The sequence below is a fragment of the Chroicocephalus ridibundus genome, chromosome 4 (genome assembly GCF_963924245.1).
Source record: "Chroicocephalus ridibundus chromosome 4, bChrRid1.1, whole genome shotgun sequence".
NCBI classification, from domain to species: domain Eukaryota; kingdom Metazoa; phylum Chordata; class Aves; order Charadriiformes; family Laridae; genus Chroicocephalus; species Chroicocephalus ridibundus.
Window position 1 is genome coordinate 80,894,376 of NC_086287.1, and position 26,168 is coordinate 80,920,543.

General features: G+C 34.6%; 1 protein-coding gene across 6 annotated transcripts in view; it reads right to left on the reverse strand.

The window, feature by feature from the left end:
* Window positions 1-26,168, reverse strand: part of PHKB (phosphorylase kinase regulatory subunit beta) — an 83,178-nt gene that overhangs the window by 44,614 nt on the left and 12,396 nt on the right. For all 6 annotated transcript variants that reach the window (XM_063334431.1, XM_063334432.1, XM_063334435.1 and 3 more), the window contains 8 exons: window positions 24,105-24,204; window positions 21,807-21,914; window positions 19,788-19,868; window positions 16,256-16,371; window positions 8,835-8,898; window positions 3,429-3,524; window positions 1,551-1,748; window positions 779-836 (listed from right to left, as the gene is read on the reverse strand). In XM_063334431.1, the coding sequence (XP_063190501.1) occupies window positions 779-836; window positions 1,551-1,748; window positions 3,429-3,524; window positions 8,835-8,898; window positions 16,256-16,371; window positions 19,788-19,868; window positions 21,807-21,914; window positions 24,105-24,204 (821 nt within the window). The remainder of the gene's footprint in view (window positions 1-778; window positions 837-1,550; window positions 1,749-3,428; window positions 3,525-8,834; window positions 8,899-16,255; window positions 16,372-19,787; window positions 19,869-21,806; window positions 21,915-24,104; window positions 24,205-26,168) is intronic.

Below are 26,168 nucleotides of genomic sequence, written 5' to 3' on the forward strand. Positions count from 1 at the left end.
CAACCTGTCCTGGTGCATGGGGTTATTCCTCCCCAGGTGCAGCACCCTACACTTGCCCTTGTTGAATTTCATAAGGTTTCCCTCCGCCCAACTCTCCAACCTATCTAGGTCTCTCTGTATGGCCGCACAGCCTGCCGGTGTGTCAGCCACCCCTCACAGTATTTTATCATCAATTGTATCCCCAAGACAAGGTCTAGACAGTGGTATTTTGTTGTTGTTGTTGTTTTGGGGGTTTTTGGTGTTTGGTTTTTTTTTTTTTTTTTTTTTTTTAAATCAGACTAACTGGCTACATGGAAAAACATGGGCAGGAAGCAGAGGCATTTCAAATAGGAACTAGGCCTTTTCTGGTTTGCTTTCTTCTCTTCTGAATTCTGTTTCAATTACCACAGAACACCCAACTTGAAAAGACCTGCTGCAACATTCAGTTTGTCAGTGTGCCCTCTCCTCTACTTCCTTTTCTCTCGTGCTGCTATGAAGTTCTGATACACCGTGAAAGTTTCCAAGGCTTAAAAGGCAACGCAGGACTGAATGTCATGGATTTAAGCTTTCAAAAAACCCGTATTGAGTTATATCTAAAACCAGTTCACATTAAAAATGCTGAAATATGGGGGGTTGGGTGCTTGGGGTTTTTTAACCCATGAGGCAGAACTCTAAATGAGATATTTAGTGTCACTGCATTATGGTTTATTTTGTCAGGAAAGGAAAATAATTTTTTATCCTTCCTCTAAGGGCTCATCTCCAACACCTATAAAGAACAGGAATGTAAAGCTGTACTTACCATCAATTATCATGAAAATAAAAAACAGAGGGAATTCACACTCAATACCATCAAAAAGCTGAAAAGAAGAAAATTGATCAGACGTTTCATCATTTTGATTTAAGGAAATGTATTTGAATATCCTATTGAATAATTTCAAAACAACAAAAGACAACAGGAATGCAAAAACATTTTAGTAGATCATTTTTTTGTTTAGCTTACAGGTTCTTAATTTTATGGGCACTTTATCTGTGCTTTTACATATGCTGTGTCTCATTCTCAAGCAGAATATTTATATCATCTGTTTTATTTGCCACAGAAAAACTATTGGGGAGAAAAAAATAAATTTTCATTGAGATAACCTTTACTGATAAACACTGTGGTCAAAAGCAAAATTGTTTTCCATGCACTCAGACTGTAGTCAGCTGTGAAATTAAATAAAATGATAAATAACTTCCTTATCTGTTATGTGAAATCAGCTGTACCCCATATGTAAATGGAAGCACACTCATTACAAAACAAATCAATGACAAATTTGCTGACTTAGCAATCTCTCAAAACAGCACACGCCAAATTACAAAACGCATCTCCTTCACTTGAAGCAATTAGGAATCATTGTGCAATTCAAATTGCAAGTACCGGGTAGGGGGTCCATTTTTGTTTTCTTTTCTTTTGTTCTTTTTGGGGGGGGATTCTGTTTTGGTTTTTGGTGTTGAGTTTGGTTTTTTTAAGTACTGCCTAAACATTTCAGAAACACAAAGTTTGTCTTTATACAGGCCACTTATTCCTTTACCTTAATTTCTGCTGGTTTATAATAACGTCGTGTTTTGTCCTCCAGCGCTGTTCTGTACCCATCTCTCAGAAATCTTTTAAACCCATATTTTCCTTTCAATTTTCTAATAATTTTATCTAGTGTTTGACTGAACAAAACCTCATCATCCAAAGCAAATGCAGGATAACTGAGACAGGGCAGAAGAGCCGCATCAGTATTCTGTAGGAGCGGGAGAAATAACACATTATAAATTTAATTAGATCTCTGACAATTATTCGATGCACAAAAAAAGACTGTTTAACTTGCTAAGTGAAATATATATTTAGAACATAATCTTATCTTTATCAAAGTCATAGTACTAATATATTAAAATAGTGTGCAAAATAAGACTTCTGAAGATGTATAAGGATAACTACAAGCCCAATATTCAGATATATGATTTAAAAGAGGACTCATTTGACTCAAAATCTGATCTACTTTACAGTTGATAATCTGCAGGGATAAGTGAATATATTCTAGAACTTTGTGGCTTTAGAAACAAAAAAGTATCCTCCAGGTTATTCCTGGAGGAAATGCAAACATTTGGGTACCCTATGCTCTAAAAGAATCACAAACATTTTATAAAGCTTGAGAATGCTGAGAAGTAACTAAGATTAAATCATCATTTCTGAAAAGCTTTTTCAGGAATGTTCTTCAGGTGCTGTAACAAACAAGACTGTCTGATTTGCAATTAAGGTGATAAGGGAATAATTTCAGGAAAAACATGAGTAGCATTTATCAAAAAACACGTGCAACTATAATGAATTAGAAAGACAAGAAAAATTACTAACTAGTGCATCACCACTACCGGTGAGCTTACAGAAACACAAAAAAGTAGTTTTAAGTTCTAATTCTTATGTCACGTGCTGCTTTGTTATTCCTTTCTGTTATTCAGCAGAAATTTAGAATACCACGTTTTTACCAATATCATTGATGTAAATCCAAAAAAGGAAAAAAAAAAAAAGACGACACAAAGATCACTTCTATAGCATAAGTAAATTACAAAACCAGCTTCTGTTGGAACATTTCAAGTCTCCACCAAATAATAAACAGCAAGAGAGTTCTAAATGACCATTAGAGTATAAAGAAGTAGCTGACAGTGCCTTTTATTTTAATTATCCAGTATTACAACTGTGCTATAATTCTTCTACACAATGAGTAAACCATTAATGTTGAAGATTAATAGTCTGTTTCATGAACAAAAATGCTATTATATGCCAGAATGAACAAAAAAAGCAGAACTCTATTATCACTCATTTTAAATTACTGATTTTCAAAACCTGAGTTTACCTTTGATGCTAGTATGAAATAGATTTTTGTTCTGATTAATCTATACTTATGTCACTTAGATTTACTCACTGAGGAAACGCTTATTTGTAACAGTAGCTTATAATAACAAGAAATTCTCCATATACAGCAATTTATGAAAAGCCAACCTTAAAGGCTTCTTTTCCAGACAAAAGAATAAATTAAAGCTAAAATAAAGTGTTTCAAAAATGCAGACACTGAGTGTATAGTGGAAACTAGGCAAACAGAAAAACCATCACCAAGACTTCAAACTCTACTTAAGCTACTGCAGATCACTATTACTTTAAATTTTATTCTAAAATTGTTTAGAAGGCTACAAACAGGCTACCATTTTAACCTAAATATTCAGAAAATAAAGAATGCTATCATAATTCCACTTCAGAGGAACAAATACATCACAGTGACATTTAAGAAGCAAAAATTTAATATCTTCCCAGCACATTCCTATCTTTATTAAGCAGAACGTAATGGCCATCACAGAACTAAGAATTATGTTCATATCCATTTATTTTCTCCACACTCTGTTGAGGTGAATTTCATTTAATTACTTACATGAGACCTTGACTCTCGAGGCAGCAATGAACAGAGAGTCTGTCTGTTACGGTTATGGGCATCAAAATCCACAAATATAACAGACCAAGAGCAGCCCTGTAAACAGAACATTCAATTTATTCAAGGGGAAGGGAAGAAAGGTTAGTATATCCTGCTGATACTAACTGGTTCTTTGTTTTATTTAGGTTACTTTGTAATAGTCTGCTAGCTGGTAATTTTGATAGAAAAATGCACCACAACATCAAGTTGAAAACATTTTGAATTTTCAAATGTATTTAAATATAACCAAAATTAGATAGTTTTATCTACTAGTGATCATGATTTATACAACTCATTCAAGCTATAAACTCTTCCATTAATTCTTGAAAAACAATGCCTGCATTAAGGACAAACAAAAACGTATGGTGAATATTTCACTGCAAGTCAGTTAGAACGCAAATACTTGGCTGTTCACCTGAGGTACTGCTTTGGAAAAGGGCTTCCATAGTCAACAAAAATGACCTGCTTTTCAGCTATTGCAATGTCAATGCTGGCAACATCTACTCCTTAGCAAAATCCATTTCCTAGTAAAATTCTGTAATTTTACACTATATCTCTCTCTCAGCTTTTTGATACTTCCTGAAACACTAAGAGAAATTCCCATAGCTGAGATACCGTTTAAACAGATTTAACAGCATTTAAAAGTATTATCAGTTGGTAACTTCTTGGAAACTCAATGCAGTTTGTTAATGAACAGGTATCTTCATACGTTGTCATTGATAATGAATCTCAATATCACTATCCCACTGGAAGACACTTTCAACACTGAACTTGTTTCATTACTGTCATCAATACCATACCATAAGTTTTCATAAATTCATCAAATTTCTTCTAAAAATAGAATACTATTCTCTTAGGGGCACTGTTCCAGAAGTCACCCTCTCTAATTATTAAAAACTTCAATTTCCAACTAAGTTTCTACTTAACTAACCACGCTTCTTTTTGTGCCAGTACTAGCATCCAGTCATTTGGCTTTCCAGACAAGAGAGGTTTTTTCTTACTCTTTACGCACACTCTAATTATACAGAGCTATCATACAAATACTCAGCTTTTCCTCTGCTAGGCTAAACAAAACATATTTTTCCACTGTCCTCATGGAAAACAATCTCTCTGTTCTCTTAATCATGCTAGCAAGATATACTGAATAGCGCTAAGATAAGAATGTACATAAGTAATCACATTTGCTTTGATGATTTGTTACTCTCCTACTTTCTTCTTCATCCAGATTCTGATTATTCACGAATCTCTAAATTCATCTACAAACTCTGAACACAGTATGTCTACACGTGTGAACACGCAGTTTCAAAATCTGTGCTTCAGTAAAGGATTCTTTGGGGATTCAAAGGCAGACCAATTTGCATTTCATAAAACCACAAGCATCTTGTTTTACAAATGAACTTTTTTCACTCCTCTAAAGACCGTAAAGTTCTGTAGTAAGGACACCTTACAAAGGCTTGATTTTTTTTTTAACATATAATTTTTTCCACAAACTAATATAGGACATGCAGCTCATATACAAACAATTGAGTACACTATGACTAGGTCAGACTTGAAATGGTGTTCATCTTGTCGCTGGCAGTCCCATTTCAGTGCATACACAAATGCACCATGCACTTAATTCATTAGTCCATTAACTCACATTGCCAGTAAACGCACATCCTCTTATGTAGTTTTTTTGCTGATACGTAATTTTTTCTAAAAGGTATTGTAGCTAAAATGGAATTCATACATTAATGGTACAAATTCTAAGCTATTTATACTCTGTGATACTCTGAAATCAGAGGTTTGGGTTAACCACATCAAGCCCACAAAAAGATAAAATAATTTACAGTCCTTTTAGTAGTGATGATTCTAAAGTGATTAAGTAAAAACATAAACTGAAACAGAATCAGTTCACACTGCATCCTAAATGGAAAATAAAATCAATCAATCAGGCCCACTTTCACAGTTCTCCCATACAAACTTCAGCAGAACTTAGGACAACGCAGTGATTTCAGGATCTTGCTACGGACAATGCACAGTTAAGGATTATAAGAGAATTCTTATGCCAACGTCATACATATTAACTACTTCATGTAGATTTATAACTATTGTTTCAGAGATATGCAATACATTGGGAACAAATTTAAGAAATTTAGCACAGGATATAAATCAAAATAATGAGAAATTAAGTAACTTAATCTGTTATATTAGAAATTCTCTTCTCAATGTGTAAATAAATCTTTTACTGAGGGAACGCTATGATTACAGCTTGACTATATTCTCATGGTTATAACTCCCACTTTTTACGAAATACTTCTAGTATGATGGAGATGAAAATGAACAGCGTTTAAAAACCATGTATGATCTCCTTTTTACACTAAAGCATGTCACATTCAGATTAAACAAGAAGACAATCATTTTTCAATTTGTAATTGTTCCTTATTGTACCCGGCACCTAGAAAGTATAGCAAAGGATGCATTAAAAGTATTTGAATATTAGTGCTTTGTTACAGAACTAAAAGTAGTCTAGTTTCTTACAGATATGTATTCTTGTTTGATGTTTTTTAGAACTTGTGGATGAAGGGAAGGAACAGTTTAATGTGAATATCAACAATAAGTGACCTTTATTTGGCCTTCTCTGGGTGCACTCATGAATGCACAAGGGAAACTGGCCTATCATGATACACTCAAAGATATATATCCCACACATGCACGTGTGAGAGCGCAGCCACGATACTACGTATTTGTATTTATTAGTCTCTTCCAGCGTCCACAATGCGAGTGGAAAAATCTGCATGGCAAGGCTGAGCAGGCTGCTGTGCCCAGCAATGATTTCTGCAGGTTGCAGGAGCGCAGTTGCAGGTGCACGCAAGTTCCTCTTGAGGGGCTCAGCAGGATTTCTCAAAGCTATTGGAACACAGCTGGAGCTAAGCACAAAGGCAAACTCTGCCGCAGACTGAAGGTCATAATGGTTTCTCTTTATGCTAAGTATCTTGGAAATAAACTCTCAAAGCATTTAAACTGGTTTTGCTTCAGCAATTTATTCATCCATTTTAGAATTCAGTTTAAAAAAGTCATTTGAAAAAAAAAAAAACCAAAACAGCAGACACATTTACTGGTGCTCGAGGCTTTTGGGAAGGTGAAGATTGTAGATAAACATTTTTGGGTTTGTTTGGGTTTTTTTCCTGAAAAACTGACAATGTGTTTATAATGTCTGATCATTATTTAAGGTCCTTACTAGCTCCTAGTTCTTAACGTGTAACAGCAGCTTTTAAAACATATGTAGAGTAAACCCAAACTAGACCAAATGGCTAAGTCTTTTTGGAACACTGTATTTGTGTATGTATAAAGGGCACTTTCCTACTTCTCCATGCATCAGCAAACAGCCATCAATAATTCCTGAGGTGTGGATACTAAACAGAACAAGTCTATTGTACTACTGTAATAGCACAAATATAGAGATGCAAAAAACAGCCAAACAAACACCAAAAAAACCTACATGAAAAGATACCCACAAAAATGGGAACAGATGCCTAAGCCTAGTGTCAGAAATCCTTGTTTAGGAACATCTCCTGGTTTATGCCATAAGACAAAGAAGGGTCTAATAATAGTAAGTGGCACAGCTTTTCATCAATAGATAAGATTGTTCAATAGATCATACTTCTACAGCAGTTGCTGACTATTTAAAACAAACTGTAACTTATATTTTTCACAGACATCTGAATAGCTCTAAGATGTTTATTTTAACAGCTGTTTTTATGTGAATAAACAATAAGTAAGAACTTTTTGTCCAATAGTGCTAATAATTATTTTATATGACTCTTCCGATCCATATCTTCCATTTTACCAATAGAAAAATGGAAACACAAATAACTCAGGATGTTCTAATAAATCAAGCAGTACAGAGAGAAACTTGGAACGTAATTTGGACTGTCTCCTAGTCACACTTTTACAGTTGACCTAGCTTATACTCATTAGCTCACACAAAGAGCATCTGAGAATTCCCCTTATTCACCATCTACCATTTTACCATTTGTATCTTCTCTCCTTTGTATTATTTTCTCTGTGGAAAATGACTGCATTTAACCAAGTTTCTTAAAGTCAAACATTTGAAACAGATAAGTATCACAATCTGAAAGTCAGCTCCATCTGACTTACAAGACAAACAGGAGAGCACAGGTATTACAGAAAGAGAAAAAAAATAATAATACAATTGCTATCTTGAAGCCAGCAAGAATATAGGGGAAACTTCAGTCAAAAAAATATATAAATATTACTTCAAGTCAAGGTGACAATTACAAAAGTATTAAAACTCAAAAGGATCATATATTGCCTAACTGCAGGAAAACATACTTAAGTATAAAAATAAGCTATTCAGGTATATGTGTGTCATTTCTTAAAAATAAGTTTTGAGTGTTACTCAACCCTAAGAAGAGGTAAAGCACGTTTCATCAATTAATGTTTACTTTGTATGAAATACAGCCATTTGGGCATGCGAGCAAGGTCCATGAGTTACAAGTCAAAAAGGCTGAGATTCCAAGAAAACAGCGCAATAAGGAAGGGTTTACTTAGTGTCCTGAGCTCACCACTTGGTGACCAACCTGTCCTCCCTTCCAAGCAAGTTTCATAACTCTTTCTACACACACCTGATGCTATCCAACCTTCTTTTTAGCTGCACTCTTACCCTTCATTTCCATTCATTAACAACACCAATAGCTTGACAATGATGTATCTCTTCCATTTGTAAATTTTCTAGATCATTAATTTGGAAGAGTATTCTTTTATTTTCACTATAGGCTACTGTAGGTATAACACCTAAAAAAAAAAAAAAGATGCCCATACAAGGGGAATACAAGTTAGAGAGAAAAATCTAAGAAAAGGCTTGCTTTCTTCATTGATCCAAGCCATCTGAAAGGATGGAAAAAGATTTTACCGCTGTGCAACAAATTTAAATTAAAAGCCAAAAAAGTGGGATTATGTACAATTAGTTTGTTTAAAGCCTTGATCAAAAGCCACATGAAGGAACAAGACAGAAGTAAGGTAATGCTTGTAGGTAGAGGTATAATGTATTATGATCAACAGATACAATTCTAAAAGAAAAAATTTTTTGGCAACCAAGTCCTTTTTCAGAATAAGCTGCAATCATTTTGATTTTTTTATTTTTGTTTTTAGAAAAAAAGTAATTCTTGATAGTAAGGGCACTAATGATTTTATCAGACAAATTCTCTACCTGAAACAGGAGCAATCAGTTTGCAAACTAATGTTTTTTAAAGCTGCAATCTAACAAACTGTGCTATATATTTCTAATTATCCTAAATAACCTCTGATCCATAGTGCAAGTCATTACTGCTAAAAAAAAGGAGAGAAAACAAACATTTTTATTACCTGTTTTCCAAAGAGATTGAAACCATTAATTGCTTCTAAAGCTGCTTTTGCCAGCCCCACAGAACTGAGGAAAAAAGAAAACAACAATAAACCAGAGGTATCATAATGCAAGCCCAGACCAATATTTAAAATGTTAGACGGCTTTCAGAGCTTTGATATTTTCTTAATTTGAATTTTGTGCTTAGCCTTTAGGTTAATAAAACGATGAAGTAGCAAATTTGGGGTTTTTTGGTGGTGGGTCGTTTTTGTTGTGCTGTTTGTTTTTTTTTATAATACTTTTCAGCATTTTTATTTGTCTTCAAATGTCAAAGACCATCTGGAAAAAGCACTTGTGCTCTCACCTTGCTACTAGACATCTGGCATTATGGATTTCAAGGTCTTGCTAATAGTCTATTAACAGAGGATTTATTTCAGCACAATTTTTCAACCCAGCTCTCAACCAATAAACTTTAGAAGACTGACTTCTGACTAGCCTTTGATGTAGTGAAAGAATTCATCAATCTGGATTCAGAAAGGGAGGATTTTCTGATGTCAACCATATAGTGAAACATCTTTATTTCTATTTCACTTACTCCATGACTAGTATCCATCACAAAGAAAATAAGACCCAGAAATACTACCAATAAGCTTTCAAGTTTTCAAGTTCATGTTTAAAGACATTAAGCACTAGTCATATCTATTAAAATCACTACCAATGATAACATATGTATATTATCAATATAATGTATATCAATATAATGATATATGATAATTTTTAAATAATATAATATAGTTTATTACTATGAAAATTATACAGTACATATAAAAATATACACATATACACACAAAGACTTTTGCAAGGCCATTTTATTAATAAAATTTAGCTTTGACTTTCCTTGTATTTAAAAAAAAAAAAAAAAAAAGATAAGCAGCATTCCCACCTCAATGCACATACACACTTTTGATGATTTTTTTTTTTTTTTAAAGAAAAGCTCAAGATAAGCTAATACAACTCTACATGCCTTTGAGAGGTTTATATGAAATCTGAAGTATGACAGAGGGGAGAGTTTTGAAATATTGTTTTAAAGAATACATAATTATAGATAGGCCAACTTCACACGTGTCCATTCAACTACAATAAGGAGTTAAAGCATCAACAAACACATAAAATGCTGAATTTTTGCACACCACTTCCAAAATTTTAGATGTTAAGGTCACAGGGCATCAAAAAGTAAAATATTAAATGAGCTAGTTCCCAACAGGGTTAGAGTTTAAAAACATAATACATAACGCTGCCAGGTTTATGACAGTTCTGCTATTGAACATGAGCATTCAAAGTAGGGAAAGGACTTTGCATTGCTTACCAAGTGCTGACATAAAAGTATAGGAACTAGAAATACTACAGAAGTCTAGGTGATAAAACTAACACATTTTATAGTCTCTTAGGTGATCTGGTGAAACAGATTCAGAGGACCCAGTAAAACAAAGCCTAGTGTAATTCTTCCAACTTTACTCACAAAACTAAATCTTAAAATTATGCCTTTGTCTCCACTTAACTACAATGCCTCTGACCAAAACGCTGTTATCTGTCTCTGCATCATTTCTATGTAAACTACAGCAGTGATTTATTGCCTCCATTGACACCTCACCTGCTATCCCTAAATGACTGTCCCCGTTTTGAAGTTCCTCCTTCAGAATCAAGTTTCATCTTTCTCCCTAACTGCCCATTCCTTTAGGTAGGAGCACTGCTTTCCAAGTAGATTACAATCAATTTGAAACATTTGTAGTCAAAAAAAGATGACAAATGAGACAATAGAAAAGGAAGACAGAGACTAAGAGGAAAGTTTAGATGTCTACCTTGTTATCTTTAAAAGTTAACAAATCTGAAGACATATATCAAAAGACTGAAAAAGGAAAAAGCAGAATGAATCAAACTGACATGACAAAAGATTCAGAGTTAAAAAAAGACCGCAAGGGTAAACAAAAGTGACAGAACATAGTACGAGGACATTGATCAACACGGCAGGAAGAAAGCCTCCAACTGCAGCAAGATAAAAATCGTTGGAAAGAAGAACTGAGCGGTTCATCTTTCCATAAAGCCTTTCCTATAAGGTAGAGGAAGTTGTTGACACTCTCCTCATCTAACAACCACCTAGATGCAGCTGCCGTGTTTTTTTTCCTACTGGGCACAATACACAAATTTGGAGAAAAACAAAACCAAACTAACACAGGCAAAACAAAAAACGAATTCTCATAAACATCTACACTGCTCTATATAGATGCTTTAAAAATTGGAAGTTTTAAGAACTGGGAAAATCTGGGAAAAACAGAATATACCAATTAATTTAATAGTTTGTTTATTTATTAGCATGGCAATTCCTTGAAACACTCTCTTAAAAAAAAAGTCAAAAAAGGAGTTAAAAGTTTATATCCTTTTTTCTCTAAAACTGATCATCCACTCAGCCAACCAGACTTTTCTTTTTCTTGCAATCTTTCGTTTGGGGTAAAAATTACACAGTACTGCCAAACAAGAAACAGAAAAAAAAAATAAAATAGTTTGTCAGAGGATCCATGTGCCCAGATAACATGAGAACAATGTTGGCACAGTGACAGTCATGACTGTGAAAAACTAAAGCATCCTTAAGAGTCCGAGGGCCACACTCCACTTGCAGGGAAACAGCAAAATTAACAACAGTTAGCAATATGTACTTTCCCAAAAAGACAGCCCTGGATATTTTGTCTATAAAAATAATTAATGAAGCAACACTGAGTTAGAAAAAATATTCAGAAAATAATCACAAACAATCCCCAAACTTCTGTGTACGAGGATTTGTGATAGTATTGACAAACAACTCCACTTTCCAGGCAAACACCACATAGCAACCAAATTATGGGAAAACTGCAAACAGGGACTCTGCTTTAATTCTCCTGTACTCCATGCAGGATTTTGGGATCAGAGCAAACTTTTTATCTTACTGTAAATACCTTACCTTACTGTTTTATACTATTTATTCATATAAAATTTCAAATGTTTACTAACTTTTAAAGAAGGGAGCTGACCACAATTACACAGAAAATAATGAAAAAAATGCAGTGCAGAGTTAGAGAATTTATTTACTTTAAGTACTGTTTTACCTGGGTTGGTTTGATATTAGAAGTACTTTAGACACTGATTTCAGACTCTATCATTCTTTTTAACTATTACCAACAGGTTCATAAGCCTCCATCCTTCTTTCTGAAACACTGCCAGAAATAGTTCTCATAGGATTTAATTCTAATTGGTTCAACAAGAGAAAGCTGATTAGGTTAACTAAGTTCTGCTCTGAGCAGCTGCCATCAAACAGTGGTGAAATCCCTCAGTTTCGGTATCTTCTGTTCATGAAAGCTTTTGGTACTAAAGAATGGGATGAAGGAATAAAGTGAACTCAATAGTGTTGTGAATATAATTATTCTTCTGGCTTTGTTTCAAATATCTCAACAAAAACATAATTGTTCTAACAATCGCTCTATTTTAATTATCACCTAGCAATTGATCAAAAAAATTGGTGTGAAGACTCAGAACAGAACTTTTCACAGAAGTTAAGTATTCTTATCAAACTGCATACAAAGAAAATGAAAATCAGAGAAGTCCCACGCACTGAAATCTGTATCATATGTTCAAATCTTATATTCTTCTTTTCCCTTCCAAATAACACTTCTACTACCAACAGTCAGGTATTTTCAGAGCAGGAAAAAAAGTTACTGACAAAAGGTAAAGTAAGCTGTTCAACAGCAACAAACCGCTGGTATTCAGATAATGTAAAACTACCCACTCTATCTACAAAATAGGAGGATACTGCTTGAAAAGAACTGAAAACAAATTTGGATTCCTTCCTTGAAATAATTTCTATTTTACATACTCAGTCATTATTCTACAATAAGAATACTTACTGTAATTGATAAGTATTTTTCTACCTCTAGTTATTCAAAGCCCCTAGAGACTTCAGTACTCTCACAAATATTACTTGCAAATGAAAGTTTTCCAGGCTTATAAAGTAATTGGTTGGAAGGGACACATGGAGCTTGTCTCGTCCAACGTGAAATCTTACTTGAAGCCATATATGATAACCAAGACCAATTCAAGTAAACCATAGCCTCATCTAGACAAGTCTCAAAAACCTCCAAGGATGGAGATTCCGTAACTTATTTTGAGTATCCTGCTCTGGTGCTTCACTGCGCTTCAAGTGAAAAGGTTTCTTCTTAATGTCCATACTGAACCACCGCTGGTGCAATCCAGAGACCTTACTGTAGTTGACGATTATTGTGATTTGTCACGAATTATCAAGAGCAGTATTGCAATCATAATACTACGGGTAACGTTTGACCTTGATCCATATTTGGGGCAGGGGAAGCTGAGACTAACCTAGAGAAATTATACTTCCAGCTTGCTAAAAGCACATTACTAAATTCACCTAAACATCACTCATAATTGCCGGTAACTTTTAATTGTTAGATTTACCCTCTCAGTAAAATACTTTAGGGCAAACACTAAAATTTGCATATTCTTAGCAAAACACGCTTTAAAGCATATAAATCCTTAATCCTCCTCCCATTCACAGTTTCTTGCCTCCACCCAAGAAGGATGGAGGAGGGTACAGCACACAATGGAGAGGGTGCAGCAAAGGGCTATAAAGATGATTAGGGAACTGGAACATCTCTCTTACGAAGAAAGGCTGAGGGATTTGGGTCTCTTCAGTCTGGAAAAAAGATGACTGAGGGGGGATCTTATCAACGCTTATAAATACTGAAAGAGTGGGTGTCAGGAGGATGGGGCCAGGCTCTTTTCAGTGGTGCCCAGTGACAGGACAAGGGGTAATGGGCACAAACTTGAATATAGGAAGTTCCACCTCAACATAAGGAGGAACTTCTTTCCTTTGAGGGTGGCAGAGCACTGGCACAGGCTGCCCAGAGAGGTGGGGGAGTTTCCGTCTCTGGAGACATTCAAACCCCGCCTGGACGCGATCCTGTACAAACTGCTCTAGGTGACCCTGCTCTGGCAGGGGGTTGGCCTAGATGATCTCCAGAGGTCCCTTCCAACCCTGCCATTCTGTGATGTTAAAGACAAAAAACAAACAACATAACAAAAAACAATCCCATAACAATAATAATAATTTCATAACTAGACAAAACAAAATAGAACAAGGAAGGACAGCACTACAGCAATATAATACCTACACTACAGAGAAGAGCAAGATTGAGGCTCTACAGTCTTGGATTTGGAATATGAAGATACTGCACTTCGGCAACTTCATTATTCTCGCAGCACATATGGGAGATGTCAAAGACATTTTGCAGAGGTACTGAGCAGATGCTTGGAGAACAGCTTGATCAAATGCTTACAGGACAAATTAATTTTTCAGAAGTTCAGCCATATGAAAAGGGGATCGCACTTTAATAAAAGCTGTTACAAATCTTGCCTTTGAGCCAGTAAAAGACATCAATTTGCATACATCAATGAAGACCTGGTCCACAGAGTGTTTCACTATTTATCATTTATTAGAAGCGGACTAAAACAGAGTACCAAGACTTAAAATATCTACATCTTCTATCATGGGCCATAATTTGCATTACTATTCATAGACTTCATATTATATAATATCTTCTTTAAAAAGAAAGCCTCTTTCAATGAAAGACCTAATTCTGAAAGCAAACACACACTGTATGTAGTGTGTTTACAGCGTGAGTTTTAAGGGCCAGGAGTACAGCACACTTAATACTGAAACTTAAGTGACTGATTTGGAGTCCATAATCACTGAAGACATACATACATCTTTCGTGACTAGCCCCGATTAATTATAATAACTTCTTGAATTTTTTTTTTTGAGCTCTCTTAGGTAGATACACTACAACAGGAGTACAACGAAGTATAGAAAATATTTTAGCGCACCCAGTGCTTTCCTCAATAATATCTAAATACATCTTTCAATGCATGTTCCTCTTCCATTATTTCCGACATATGAGAACAAGGAAAATTGTCTACTTGCTTCCTACAATGAAGCAGAGTATCAACACGCACACAAGAAAAGATAAATAGGGGCAATACCTGTTTCTGATGGCCAAAGTCTACTTCTTAAATTAGGACCAAGCTCTGTACTTCCTTTTGTGACAGCTCAATGATCTGTTAGATTGGCTCAGTCCATCTCATAAAACTTCACCCTTAGAAAAACCAACCTATAAATGTCAGTCTCGATTAAGACAAGACAACATGCCCATTTCCATCTGGTTAAAACATGTTCAGTTTTCCCTGGAGGAAATTCACATACTGAATAACCAGAATGCTGCAAACAACAGGAGACACAGGAGTTTCAGTGTTCCTTTTGCGAATTCGAACAAAGTGAAACGTGGAAGGAAGTATATGATTCTTTAAGTGAACGCTCATGTAGTCTGGCATTTGACAACTTTACAGACATAGGAGGAAGAAAAAAACCCCAAACTAATAAAGCAGATTATATAACAACTTGGAGTTTTCAGTTCTCCTACTAGTACTAAAGCTCTACAAACGCGTGAAAAAAACCATATCTAAATTGTTTTGCAGCAAAGACATATATCTATAGGTCAAAATACATGCCTGTATTTGAACTAAGAAAATATTTCATTCTGAAATGAGAACACAGAGAGTCATCTGGAAACATCAAAGACTGGAAGAAACGTGTATTATTTGCAAGCCCATGATAATCACCATGATCAATGATATTTAAAAAATCCTAAAATATCCAAGCTGTAGCTATTTTTATGATTAATAAAACCTCAGAAGTCAAAAAGTGAAGAAAACAGTAGTAATGCTAGAAAAAGCAAGTTGTCAGATTATAGATTTGATCCTTCAAGATAGACAGCATGCAAACAATTCCACTGAAGTGAACTGGACCACTCTAACATTAAAACGTTAAGAACATTTCTAACTGTCTCATGGGACAAGGATCAGATCATCCAGTTACTTGTAGCATCTGAAGAACCTGGAAAAAAACCTGTGCACTAGGCTATCCTCCACAGTGTCCAGCATCTTCCTCCCAGCATGGTGGAGATGAGAAAACCTAGACTCATGATTCAACACCTTCTTAAATCAGGATATTCCTAAATATATTAGTGGATCCAATCTGCTGCACATGCCTCAAGAGTCTGAACTGTTACAAACACAATTTTCAGAATTATATGCACGCAGCTGCACATAATTATTGGAATTTGAATCCTCAAATAGCTAAGCATCTATGTGGTTATTTCAGCATGCATATGATGATGAAATTATGCTTCACATTTTCCCAAAATACATCCCTCAGTCTTTAGAGAACCTTAATTTAGTTCAAACAGTATTTAATGCATTATTATTTTTAAGTCACCCCATGGATTCTTTTTACTCATATCACATTTACTTGTTTTGACTGAAAGAGCTACATTCACTGACCTACCTTGAATGCAGCTCTGGACTGCCGTTGTTGTATTTACTTCCTCTTTCCCAGACACCAAAATCTGGTACACGATAGGCTCTTTCCACGCAAAACACAAGATTTTGAATGAAGGACACCTATAGGAAAGAAAGAAGGAAAAGTGACTGAAGGAAAATGAAAACATATTTTCTTTTGTTCATTTTTTCAAAAAGAAAATGTTGTTTTTCCTCAGCGATCAAAATTGTGCCTTCTATCCTTTTTCCCCCCCAGAGAATGATGTTCCCAAGTTCAAATACTCTATTTAAAACCAGTTTTTAATCACAAAATATTAACAGCTGTCTCAAATTAAGTGATTATGTGATTTATGCAAAAGTTCCTACAAAGATGGGGATAAAAATTATTTCATATTCAAGACACGTATTTGAAGAGCTCCAAAAAGGTGGCATTTTGATCTTTTAAAAATATTTGTCCTAAAAACAACATCAGAGAGCACTACAAGATTAGGACACAGAAATCTTGGTGCTGTTTCTTAATTCATTTGAAGATAATTGATATGCCAAAGTTTAATTATATTAGCTCCAGATAACACATACCTATGCAGATTCAAACATACCCCTTCATAAACACAAATAAAACCCTGAACCAATTTATTATAATTAAAATTTCCTCTTGGATCAACATATTTCAATAATACTAAAGTATTAAATGGTATTTTCAGGTATTTAAGTTGTATTTAAGTATAGTTGGAGACTCAGGCAGATAGTTTTTCCTCATTCACACTATTGAAAGAGATATTTGGAGTTGTTCAACTGTAGCAAAGTTAAATCAACGATAAAGTTTACAGTTCACTTCCTGTAAGTTCTAATCTGTGGACTCTTTGAAATTTAATCACAAACACAAGATTTACACCGGTTTGTCCATCAAAGCGGGGCTTTCACCCCCTCCCACCCAAATTATTCTGTGGGATTCTGTGAGAAAAGAGAATTTTGCCAACCGTATTGGGGAACTACAGAGGAGGAGCCAGTTTACTACAGTCAAGTGATTTTTTAAAATTTTTTACAAGAGCTATGAGATAAAAACCAAATTCTTTTACTGAAAGGTATTTGCTTCCGTTTTAATTTACCTGCATACCTCTATTTTGCCACCTTCTCTCCATTTTTTTTTAAATCTTAAAAAGTTACTATTTCAGATACACTATTTATGCTAATACCAGTCCACCAGTGATATATACATTTCTACACTTACTTGCATCTCTATATATTATGTCTCTGCTAAAATTTCACTGTGGGGTCCTCATGTACAATTATCTGTACACATAATCTTTTCATAGCTAGTACTTTCAAGGAAACAGCCCGTCCCACTCTTTAGATATACCCAGTATTATTTATCCCCATAATTTAACATTTGGTTGTATTAAAATGAGCTTTCTCTGAATGAAGCTAGAAGAGCCAGTGATTAAGAGCGCAGCTTCTCCTATCTCTATCATTAACTGAAATTTAAATGCACCAGCTAAATGAAGAAGCAAAGAGCACCACATGGAAATATATAACCTTACCAGTGATGATGTTCAGAACACAAGAAAAAAATGGTCAATTGCAGATATTTTATGATATTTACTAAGGATTTCCAAATAGCAGATTTACAGAAAAAAGGCAACAGATAACTGGTTGCAAACCAAAATCTTCAGAGAGCAATCATTCACATCATGGTCGTGTAAATGTATAACCAAGTCAATGCTAAAGACCTTACAGAAATTATGGATTGCGTGTGTTATGGTAGTTATCCAGAAGTCAAGCATGTGGAGAGCAAAGTGTAATAAAGAATACTCATGCAGCATGGATGACCACATATACTAGTGTTCCTCTGGTTTATGTGTAGATAACCACTCTCAGATTCATTCACTTGCACAATCACATACTGTTCGCTTTGTTATGGATGCAAAGATGCGATTAAATTAATTTTTCAAGTGCAAACAGATGCAACCAGAGGGTAACTCACTGACAGCTGCCATGCCTAACATCAAGCAGCCTGGTATACGACCATTGCCTCCAAAGCCAAGAGTTCTGTGAACAAACATATTCATGTGGACAGCTTGCCAAATATCACACATCTGCCAGCACCTTCCACTGTGCTAGCGCTGGTTCAAACCCTCTCTCTATGAAAGGAGAGAGACTAAATACATCATGCAATAATATCATTGGAAAGAAATATCCAACTTGATGTTTGGGTAGCAGATTGCCACATCCACAGTGCTGCCAATGCTGAATATTATGTAGACACACAGGAAAACTTGGAAATACCATAATTATGCGGCATTAATGAGATCTGAGAATATATGCAATTGTTGAAGCTATACAGAGACTAACAGAATGTACAGGTCGTGGTAAAATAATCTTAAATTTAAATTTCCATAGTCCACAGATTTCTAGCATACGGTTGCAATGAAAACTACATCCTGACATTGAAGTAGAGAATATCCACTGACTAGAGAGTCTGTACACGTGCACTTTTTCTGCAGATCGTGTAAATAAATGCAAACATCTGGAGGACAACATAAATTATAAGTCAAGATAAGTAAATACATAATTATATACATTTGCCTCCTCACAGACATAAAGGCAATTCAGAGAAAATCATATAGACCTATGATCTAAGTAAGCAAGAAAGGAGACAAGTTGCAACACTTAGTTTTCTCATTATCTAACCAAAGAACATTAATGAAGACGTACACTTTAGAAATATAATGCAAATACACTATTACTGGAAAAATCTCCCTTTTTAAAAAATGGTAGTACTATAAGAGCATTTAAACTTTTTAAGGCAATACAGCAGCAACTATTAAACAGACACAAGTAAATTTAAACAAATCCAGATTAAGAAAACTGGAAAAAAAAAAATAATATCTGTGCTTTCCATTCCTATCTCAAAACATAACCTCATTTTAGAGCAAGACAGCAGGTTGTCCTGACATGACTTGTCCTCGAGCGAAGGCCATGGTGGCTATTATTATCTTATTTACAGAACAGTTAATGATCCTACAAACATCTCTTACCATGATATAAAATTGTTTTATTTTCAAGTAAAGATACAGCAAAACCTCTTAATACCCATAGGTTCATACGTATTCAAAGAAAGTCCTTCAGCTTTCCAGAAAATTAATCCTGTTATGTATTATATTGAAATTCCACTGGACAGAATGCACTGACTGACAGTTTGAAATACGGTGAAAAGTGAGAGCAACATAACAAGAAGTTAACTGTCCTAACAGACCTTTTAATTCTTGACCTTGCACCTTTCAGAAATAGCGGGGAACTATAAAAGTTTTCAATGTCATGTGATATTCAATCTTTGCATATCTAACACTTTATTACCTACTATTTCACTATCCATTAATTCCATTTATCTTTTCTGACTTCTATTAGAAGAAAATATCTGCAGTGTATTTCCAGAACAATTATTTTACAGTTTATAATTAAATAAAATATAAAGCCAAGGAAAAAAAACAAAGCAACTTAATAAAGCATGTGTTTTAACATCAGAAATTGATTTGTACCTCATCTGTGTTGTAGATAATCTGCAGCCCCGAAGAGATCATCTCAACCAAATAGAGGAGAAATAAAGACACAGCATTTATCTGAAGTAATTAAAGACAGAAAGGAAACTATAATTAATCTTATGTTTATTGGAGTCACATAAACAAACAAGCTAAATATGATATTACTAACAAAGATGGTCCCACTATAACAGTTTTGGTTCTTCAAAAATATTACCCTAATCTACCAATATCCTAGATGTAATGATGTGGAAACAATCAATAGGAAGAAATGCAAAGACCAAGCATTGTCCTCTACAACTTCTGCTGCAGTATCATTTTTTAAATTATTTGAAACTATGATATTAAAATGTTTTTGCTTAGGTATACTGCTTAGACCCATAAGCAATCACTTTAGTCACAAGCTGTTTCACATTTCCACATATGACAATTTATTAGCAAGGAGCGCACCGCAAAGGCAAGTAGCATATTGAAAATGCACAGGACATCTAAAAAGCAAATCACTCTATCCCTAACTGTAATTTTAAGCATTATCAACTGATAGAAGTATAATTACAACATTCAGATATAATTATATTTGGGAAAAACTGCCTTCCTCTGTAGCTGTATGTAGCATTTCTTATTAAAAGTAATCACCTTCAGCAGCCGTACAGATGAGCATCGTGTCAATTTATTAATGAATCAAAGAAAACAGTTTTTGTTACACAGAATTCTAGTATAACTGAGAATTTGCACAACTTCAATATAGAAAGTAGGTTTAACACAACTCGCTTCAATGAGCTATAAAACCACAATCTCAGCATATGAAATTTAGATAAACCATCTAGAACTGAAAATTTATCTGAAACACAGCAGATTAAGAATGAAGTCCAAATTCTAAAAATTCCAAAAGATTTAAAGACCACTGATTCCAGTTTCTTAGTACATTCTGAAAAGCACCAAGTACAGCAATAACGGCAGACCAGCTATGTAATATATTCCATTGTTCCCAACTGAACCACCTCAGTTACTCTGTTTTCTGTTGTTCCCCACAGAGATGAAAACCCTCTATTTTTTGAGATTTGATGATGACAGAAGGGAATGTGCGCTCATGTTCATGGTAAGGGTTGAGTTGCCACAAAAACCAGAACTATCACACAGTGCTCCCCACGTCCCAAAATTATTGTCTCCTCCTGCAGATAAAAGCTGTATATTTTCAGGAAGCTTCACACGGAAGTCCAAAATGCTAACTTACGATAACTCCACAAATCATTTTTCTCAGAACATACATTTCCTGAATCCAACACATTTACTGTACAAACTATTTAAGTGATGCTGTCACCATGAAATTAAATAATTATCAACCTACTGTCACTTCTGAATAATTTCACTAGCAATTTCTGAACTAAAAGAGTACGCAGAGTTATGGAATGCAAAAAAAGTCTGAAAGTAAAGAGAAGGAAAAAAAAAAAAGAGTAAATCAACACTTTGGAACAGGAAAGACAATAAAACAATCAATTACACAATGAAACTGACTAGGAGCTGCTACACAAAATAGTGACCAACAATTTGTAACTAGACAAAGCTGTTGACAGAGTACATTAAATCTTTACTATGAATGAAAATTGCTCAGACTTACGGAAAATTAAGCTGGGAACATTAACAAAAAATACAATATTCAATGTAAGATTACACTAAATCTTTCACTTTACTGACTATTTAAACTTTTTTTTTGCCAGGATTATTTACTGACAGCCATCTGTTGATCTCAAAAAGAAGCAACTTCATAAACAAACAACCACCTGCCTCCACAAATCTGTTATTTCAGCACCTTCTAACTAAAACATACCACCAGTTACATTTCAAAACAGTCTGTCTTTTCCAACAAAAAACACAGAAGGAATCTCAATTTTACGAGGTACAACACATCTAACACAAATCTAAACAAACTGAGACAGCTGCATAATGAAAGAATGGAGACAACAATAATGTTACTTAAAATCATCCAAACTTTCATTTACACACACATGCATATTTTACCTGAAGGTGACCATATTCCTCATGGGAGAAGACCTCATCTCCAGTGTGTGCACTGAAAACAGAATGAAGACATGCAGATGGTTTGGGGTCTTGCTTAAATTGCTGAACCTAAAGGTGAATTAAAGGCAAAACATAAAATCAAAGTCAGTAATTTCAATATGTTTGGCAACCACAAATTCACTATATAACTCAGGTATTTCAAAATTTCTTGATATGATCACTATGTAAAACTTGTAAAAAACAGTTCCTGAAACTTACCAGAAACTATTTCATACATAAAGTATACGTATACTTAAAGAACACAAATATTCAACCCAGCTATCTAATCTCTTTGGGTTTGGTAGGAAAAAAATCTGTAATAGACAGCTACAGATGCTTAGTCACTCTCATCTTCTGGAGAAACACCACCTCATTTTACTGGAGCTGAAATCTTAGCAGAAAACATGTCGGAACATATCACGCCTACCTTAACTCACAGATCTGAAATGTACATTGAGCTGACCCATAGGCTCCCAGCTGGTTCACCACCTTTCCCTAGCAGAGTACCATGAATTCCAGCTATGCTCTCACGTATGGGGCAACTCCCCTCCTCACCTTCCTGGCCTGTCCTAAAGTGCCTGTATCCATCCATCACAGCGTTCCAGTCCCTTGAGCTATCCTACCATGCCTCTGTGATCCCAGGAGATCGTATAGTTTTAATAATGTTTATGAATCAGGATCCATAAAATTCAATCATTATTGTTGTACTATTTGGCAATGCGACAAAGGTTTTAAGACAAAAAAGAAATTATTATTGTTATTAATAAGAATTTTTAAGCCTTCTGGGTTATAGATCTAAAAAAGTGTTCTGAAATTGCCACAGGTAGATCGTGTAACAAATGAAAAGCTGCAAGAGCTAAAAAGTCCTAGTATAAAAGAGCACATGGGAAAATAAAGATCTGTTTTGGTGAGCAGTTTGTGACATTCAGGTGTACAGTGAAATGTTTACAGATACTAGAAAACAAAGCTGATAGCTTAAATATATATATACACACACACACATATAGCACGTGCCCCACGAACAAGAAAGCGAATACAGTTTTGTGGAGTTACCATGAACACATTCAATACATTTCAGGTCATAACTCATATGTTCATTAGCAAGAGAATATACTATCTGCAATTTTTGTCACAAGCAGCATCATCTATTCAAGTCGCACCTTAGGCATATATAATTCATATTATTTTAAAATATCTTCCTCTACATGAGGCCAGCACATAAAAAGTCTCTCAGAATAAAGTCCAGTTTGACTTATGTTTGTTAGGTACCAGAGACTGTTTATTACTACACTCTAGGAAGAGAGAAACATTTATAGTAACCAAGGCAAAAAATGACAACCAGTATGTCAGCAGTATAACACCTGTTTTAATTTAATGCTCATTATTCATATCCGTGCTCATCATCCTCAAAACAAACCACTGCATGTCAAAGAGAAAAACAGCTAAAACGTAACAAGATCAATTTAGGTCAAGATTAAAGATAAGAGACAACAATGTAACAAACTAAGAAAACTGAGAAAAAAATACCATGTCAGCAGAAACACAACTGGCAATACACCTGATTTGCTTATTATTATTACTGATATCACATGCCTACGGACTTTACATTTCCTTAGAAGTGATGGAATCTATGTGGTAACATGAGAATTATTTTTAATACTACAGTTAAAAGTCAGTGACCTGAAACTTAAAATACTGGAATATAGATATTTAACTACCTGTAGAATTATTGCTAACCACTATGCAAAATTAATCCACCACATCTAAATTTTGATAAGGAGAAGCCCTGAATATTCAATAATATTCAGGGTATACTCACAAGAGGATTACAGGCTGAACAAATCAATCATATTATAACATAAGTAAATTACTCTGTTTCCTTATTTTGGGTCACAAACAGTGCAAAGAAAACTCTCCAGCCTTAGCTGAAAGAAATTCTAAATCTTTCCCTTTAAGCACTAAAAAGCCATAAAAATATCCCAATTACTAATGGTCTAATGTTTAAATGGGATAAACAACTGCAAAAGGAACCCAAAGAAGTGTCAAGTATACACTGCTGTTTACTTTGTAAAATGCTCGTGTCTTCTATACCCTAAAACAACGCTGACAATAATGAGACAGCTGTTCTTAGCTGGGCCGGTCACACAGTAATACTGCATTTCCCTTTTGAATTTTATCTCTATTTAGAAGTCAGTTTTCATGGTTTAATTAATCCCTTAGAATTAAGTGAGCGCTTGTGTCCACGCTACACTGTTTTACCTTATCGGCCTGACGCATATAGCAGTAGAGAATTCCTCTCATACACTTTATAGCAGAATGCTCCAGTTCATGAGTTCTTCCCTTGTCATCATCAATACGCCTGGGTAAGAGAGATAACTCATAAAACAAATTGGAAATGCATTAGGGAGGAAAACAGAAAAAAGGACACATTAGTGCTTTGGAATATTAAGTATTTAACTAACACCGTTGTATAGTGGTGCCCACACTTATATCAGTATATTTGTCGGCCTACCTATCCTTCCTTGATAAATAAAAAAAAATTAAATGTTTTTAGTTTATGTTGCAACTTACACAAATATTCCTATTTCAAAATTTACAAAGAAAAAAATAATCCTTGCTGATATTACAACATTGCAAGCCATTGTTATGTGTTCTTTGAGAGATCCAAAACACAAAGGCAATTTCTCTTTAACTCTACAAAATAGCTGCCGTTCATAATCAAGCAGTCACTTTCCTGATGATGCTGAAAAACCACAGCTGTGCATACAGGAGTTCAAAAGTTCAGTACTCTGAAAGTCCAGAAATGTGTTTCAAGATGCCTTAGTATTTTCATACTGTGAAATCAAACAACACTCACAATTACTATATTACTAAATGTATATTAAAAACAATGCCAAGTCCAAAGTTATTTCAACTATAAGAATGTATTCTGTGTAAACAACCTTGATCATTGCGTTCATATGTTCTGTCTTTTCCAGTTCTCAATTTTTGATTGAGCCTTTCAAGGTGAAAATAATGTTTTCTTACATAGTTCCAACTTACAACGTCTCTGATACAAATATGCAAAACAGCATAATACACCCACTGCTATTTTTCAGTCCACTTATAGCTGTTACTAATTTGATTACAGGTAAGTAGATAACTACAGTGTAGACGAAACATATCCTTTTCCACCATTATTTAACATGTTGGTAGTTTATGCTAAGGTTCTGCTACTTACACTGAAAATTAAGAAGGTAGTGATAACTTCAAAAATGATACACATTCAGAAAACATGCTATTTAAATTAATAATCTTTGATACAAGAAACGTACTTGTTTTCAATTACAAAGCTGAAACAAGGGGGGGAAAAGCAACCTCACAGGGAATAAAACCAGATAACGCAAAATTAATAGTTAAGATTTTTTTAAGCAGTAGGATTTATTCTCAACTTAATGCTAAATCCAAAGAGCAATAAGAAACACATGTAAAAGCTCTGAAGTTTTCATGTTACAACATTTTTTTCCTCTGTTCACAAGAGCAGTGTGTTTTCTTAACGTGCTCTCAGCAAATTTAGCTTTTACGAAAGTGAACTGGTGCTGGCATGAGTCAAGCACAGTAACCTGCACGTGGCAGATAATGCAGCCTTCCACATGAGTCTTGATTCTTGGCTCTTTTCAGATTTTAGCCATTCACTTAATTTCAGTCATTAACCTTCGCCCATCAAAGAAAATTCGCTATGCAGCGCCTGAAGTTCAGGGTCCTGTTCTGAGCATAACTGGAAATAACACAAACTACTTATCTTGCCACTTTGCCCTTCCTCCAACCTGCAACAATTTTCATATATCATCTTCTATGATTCTACATGCTGGAAATTAAGGACTGAATAACTCAGGCAACATCATGCCATGTTCTCTTCTACGAGTTACTGAAAATTCAAAACAATCACCCCTTCCCCTGTCATTCTTCCTTTTAAATTTTTTCTATTTTTTTGATTTTCAAATGCTTTTATTTCACCAGAGAGAGGAATTCAAAGAAAGAGTCAAAGATTTCAATATAAGAAATGAAAGTAATAATTACACGTTCTGAATATTAATTTCCTTATAATTTTTGCTAGTTTCTCATAATTTTGAAACCTGTTAGATCTCACACATGACATCTACAGAAGTAAACACAGATCCCTGTACATCTTTGCTATCAAAAAGCATCATTTTGTGGCAACATTTCCTACAAGACAATTTTATTAACTGTTTCTTCAGACTAGTGTCAGAAGTATAGAATCTAAAGCAATAAATAGAGACAAAAAAGAAACACAAAACTTTTTATCTGCTAAGTAGATAATCT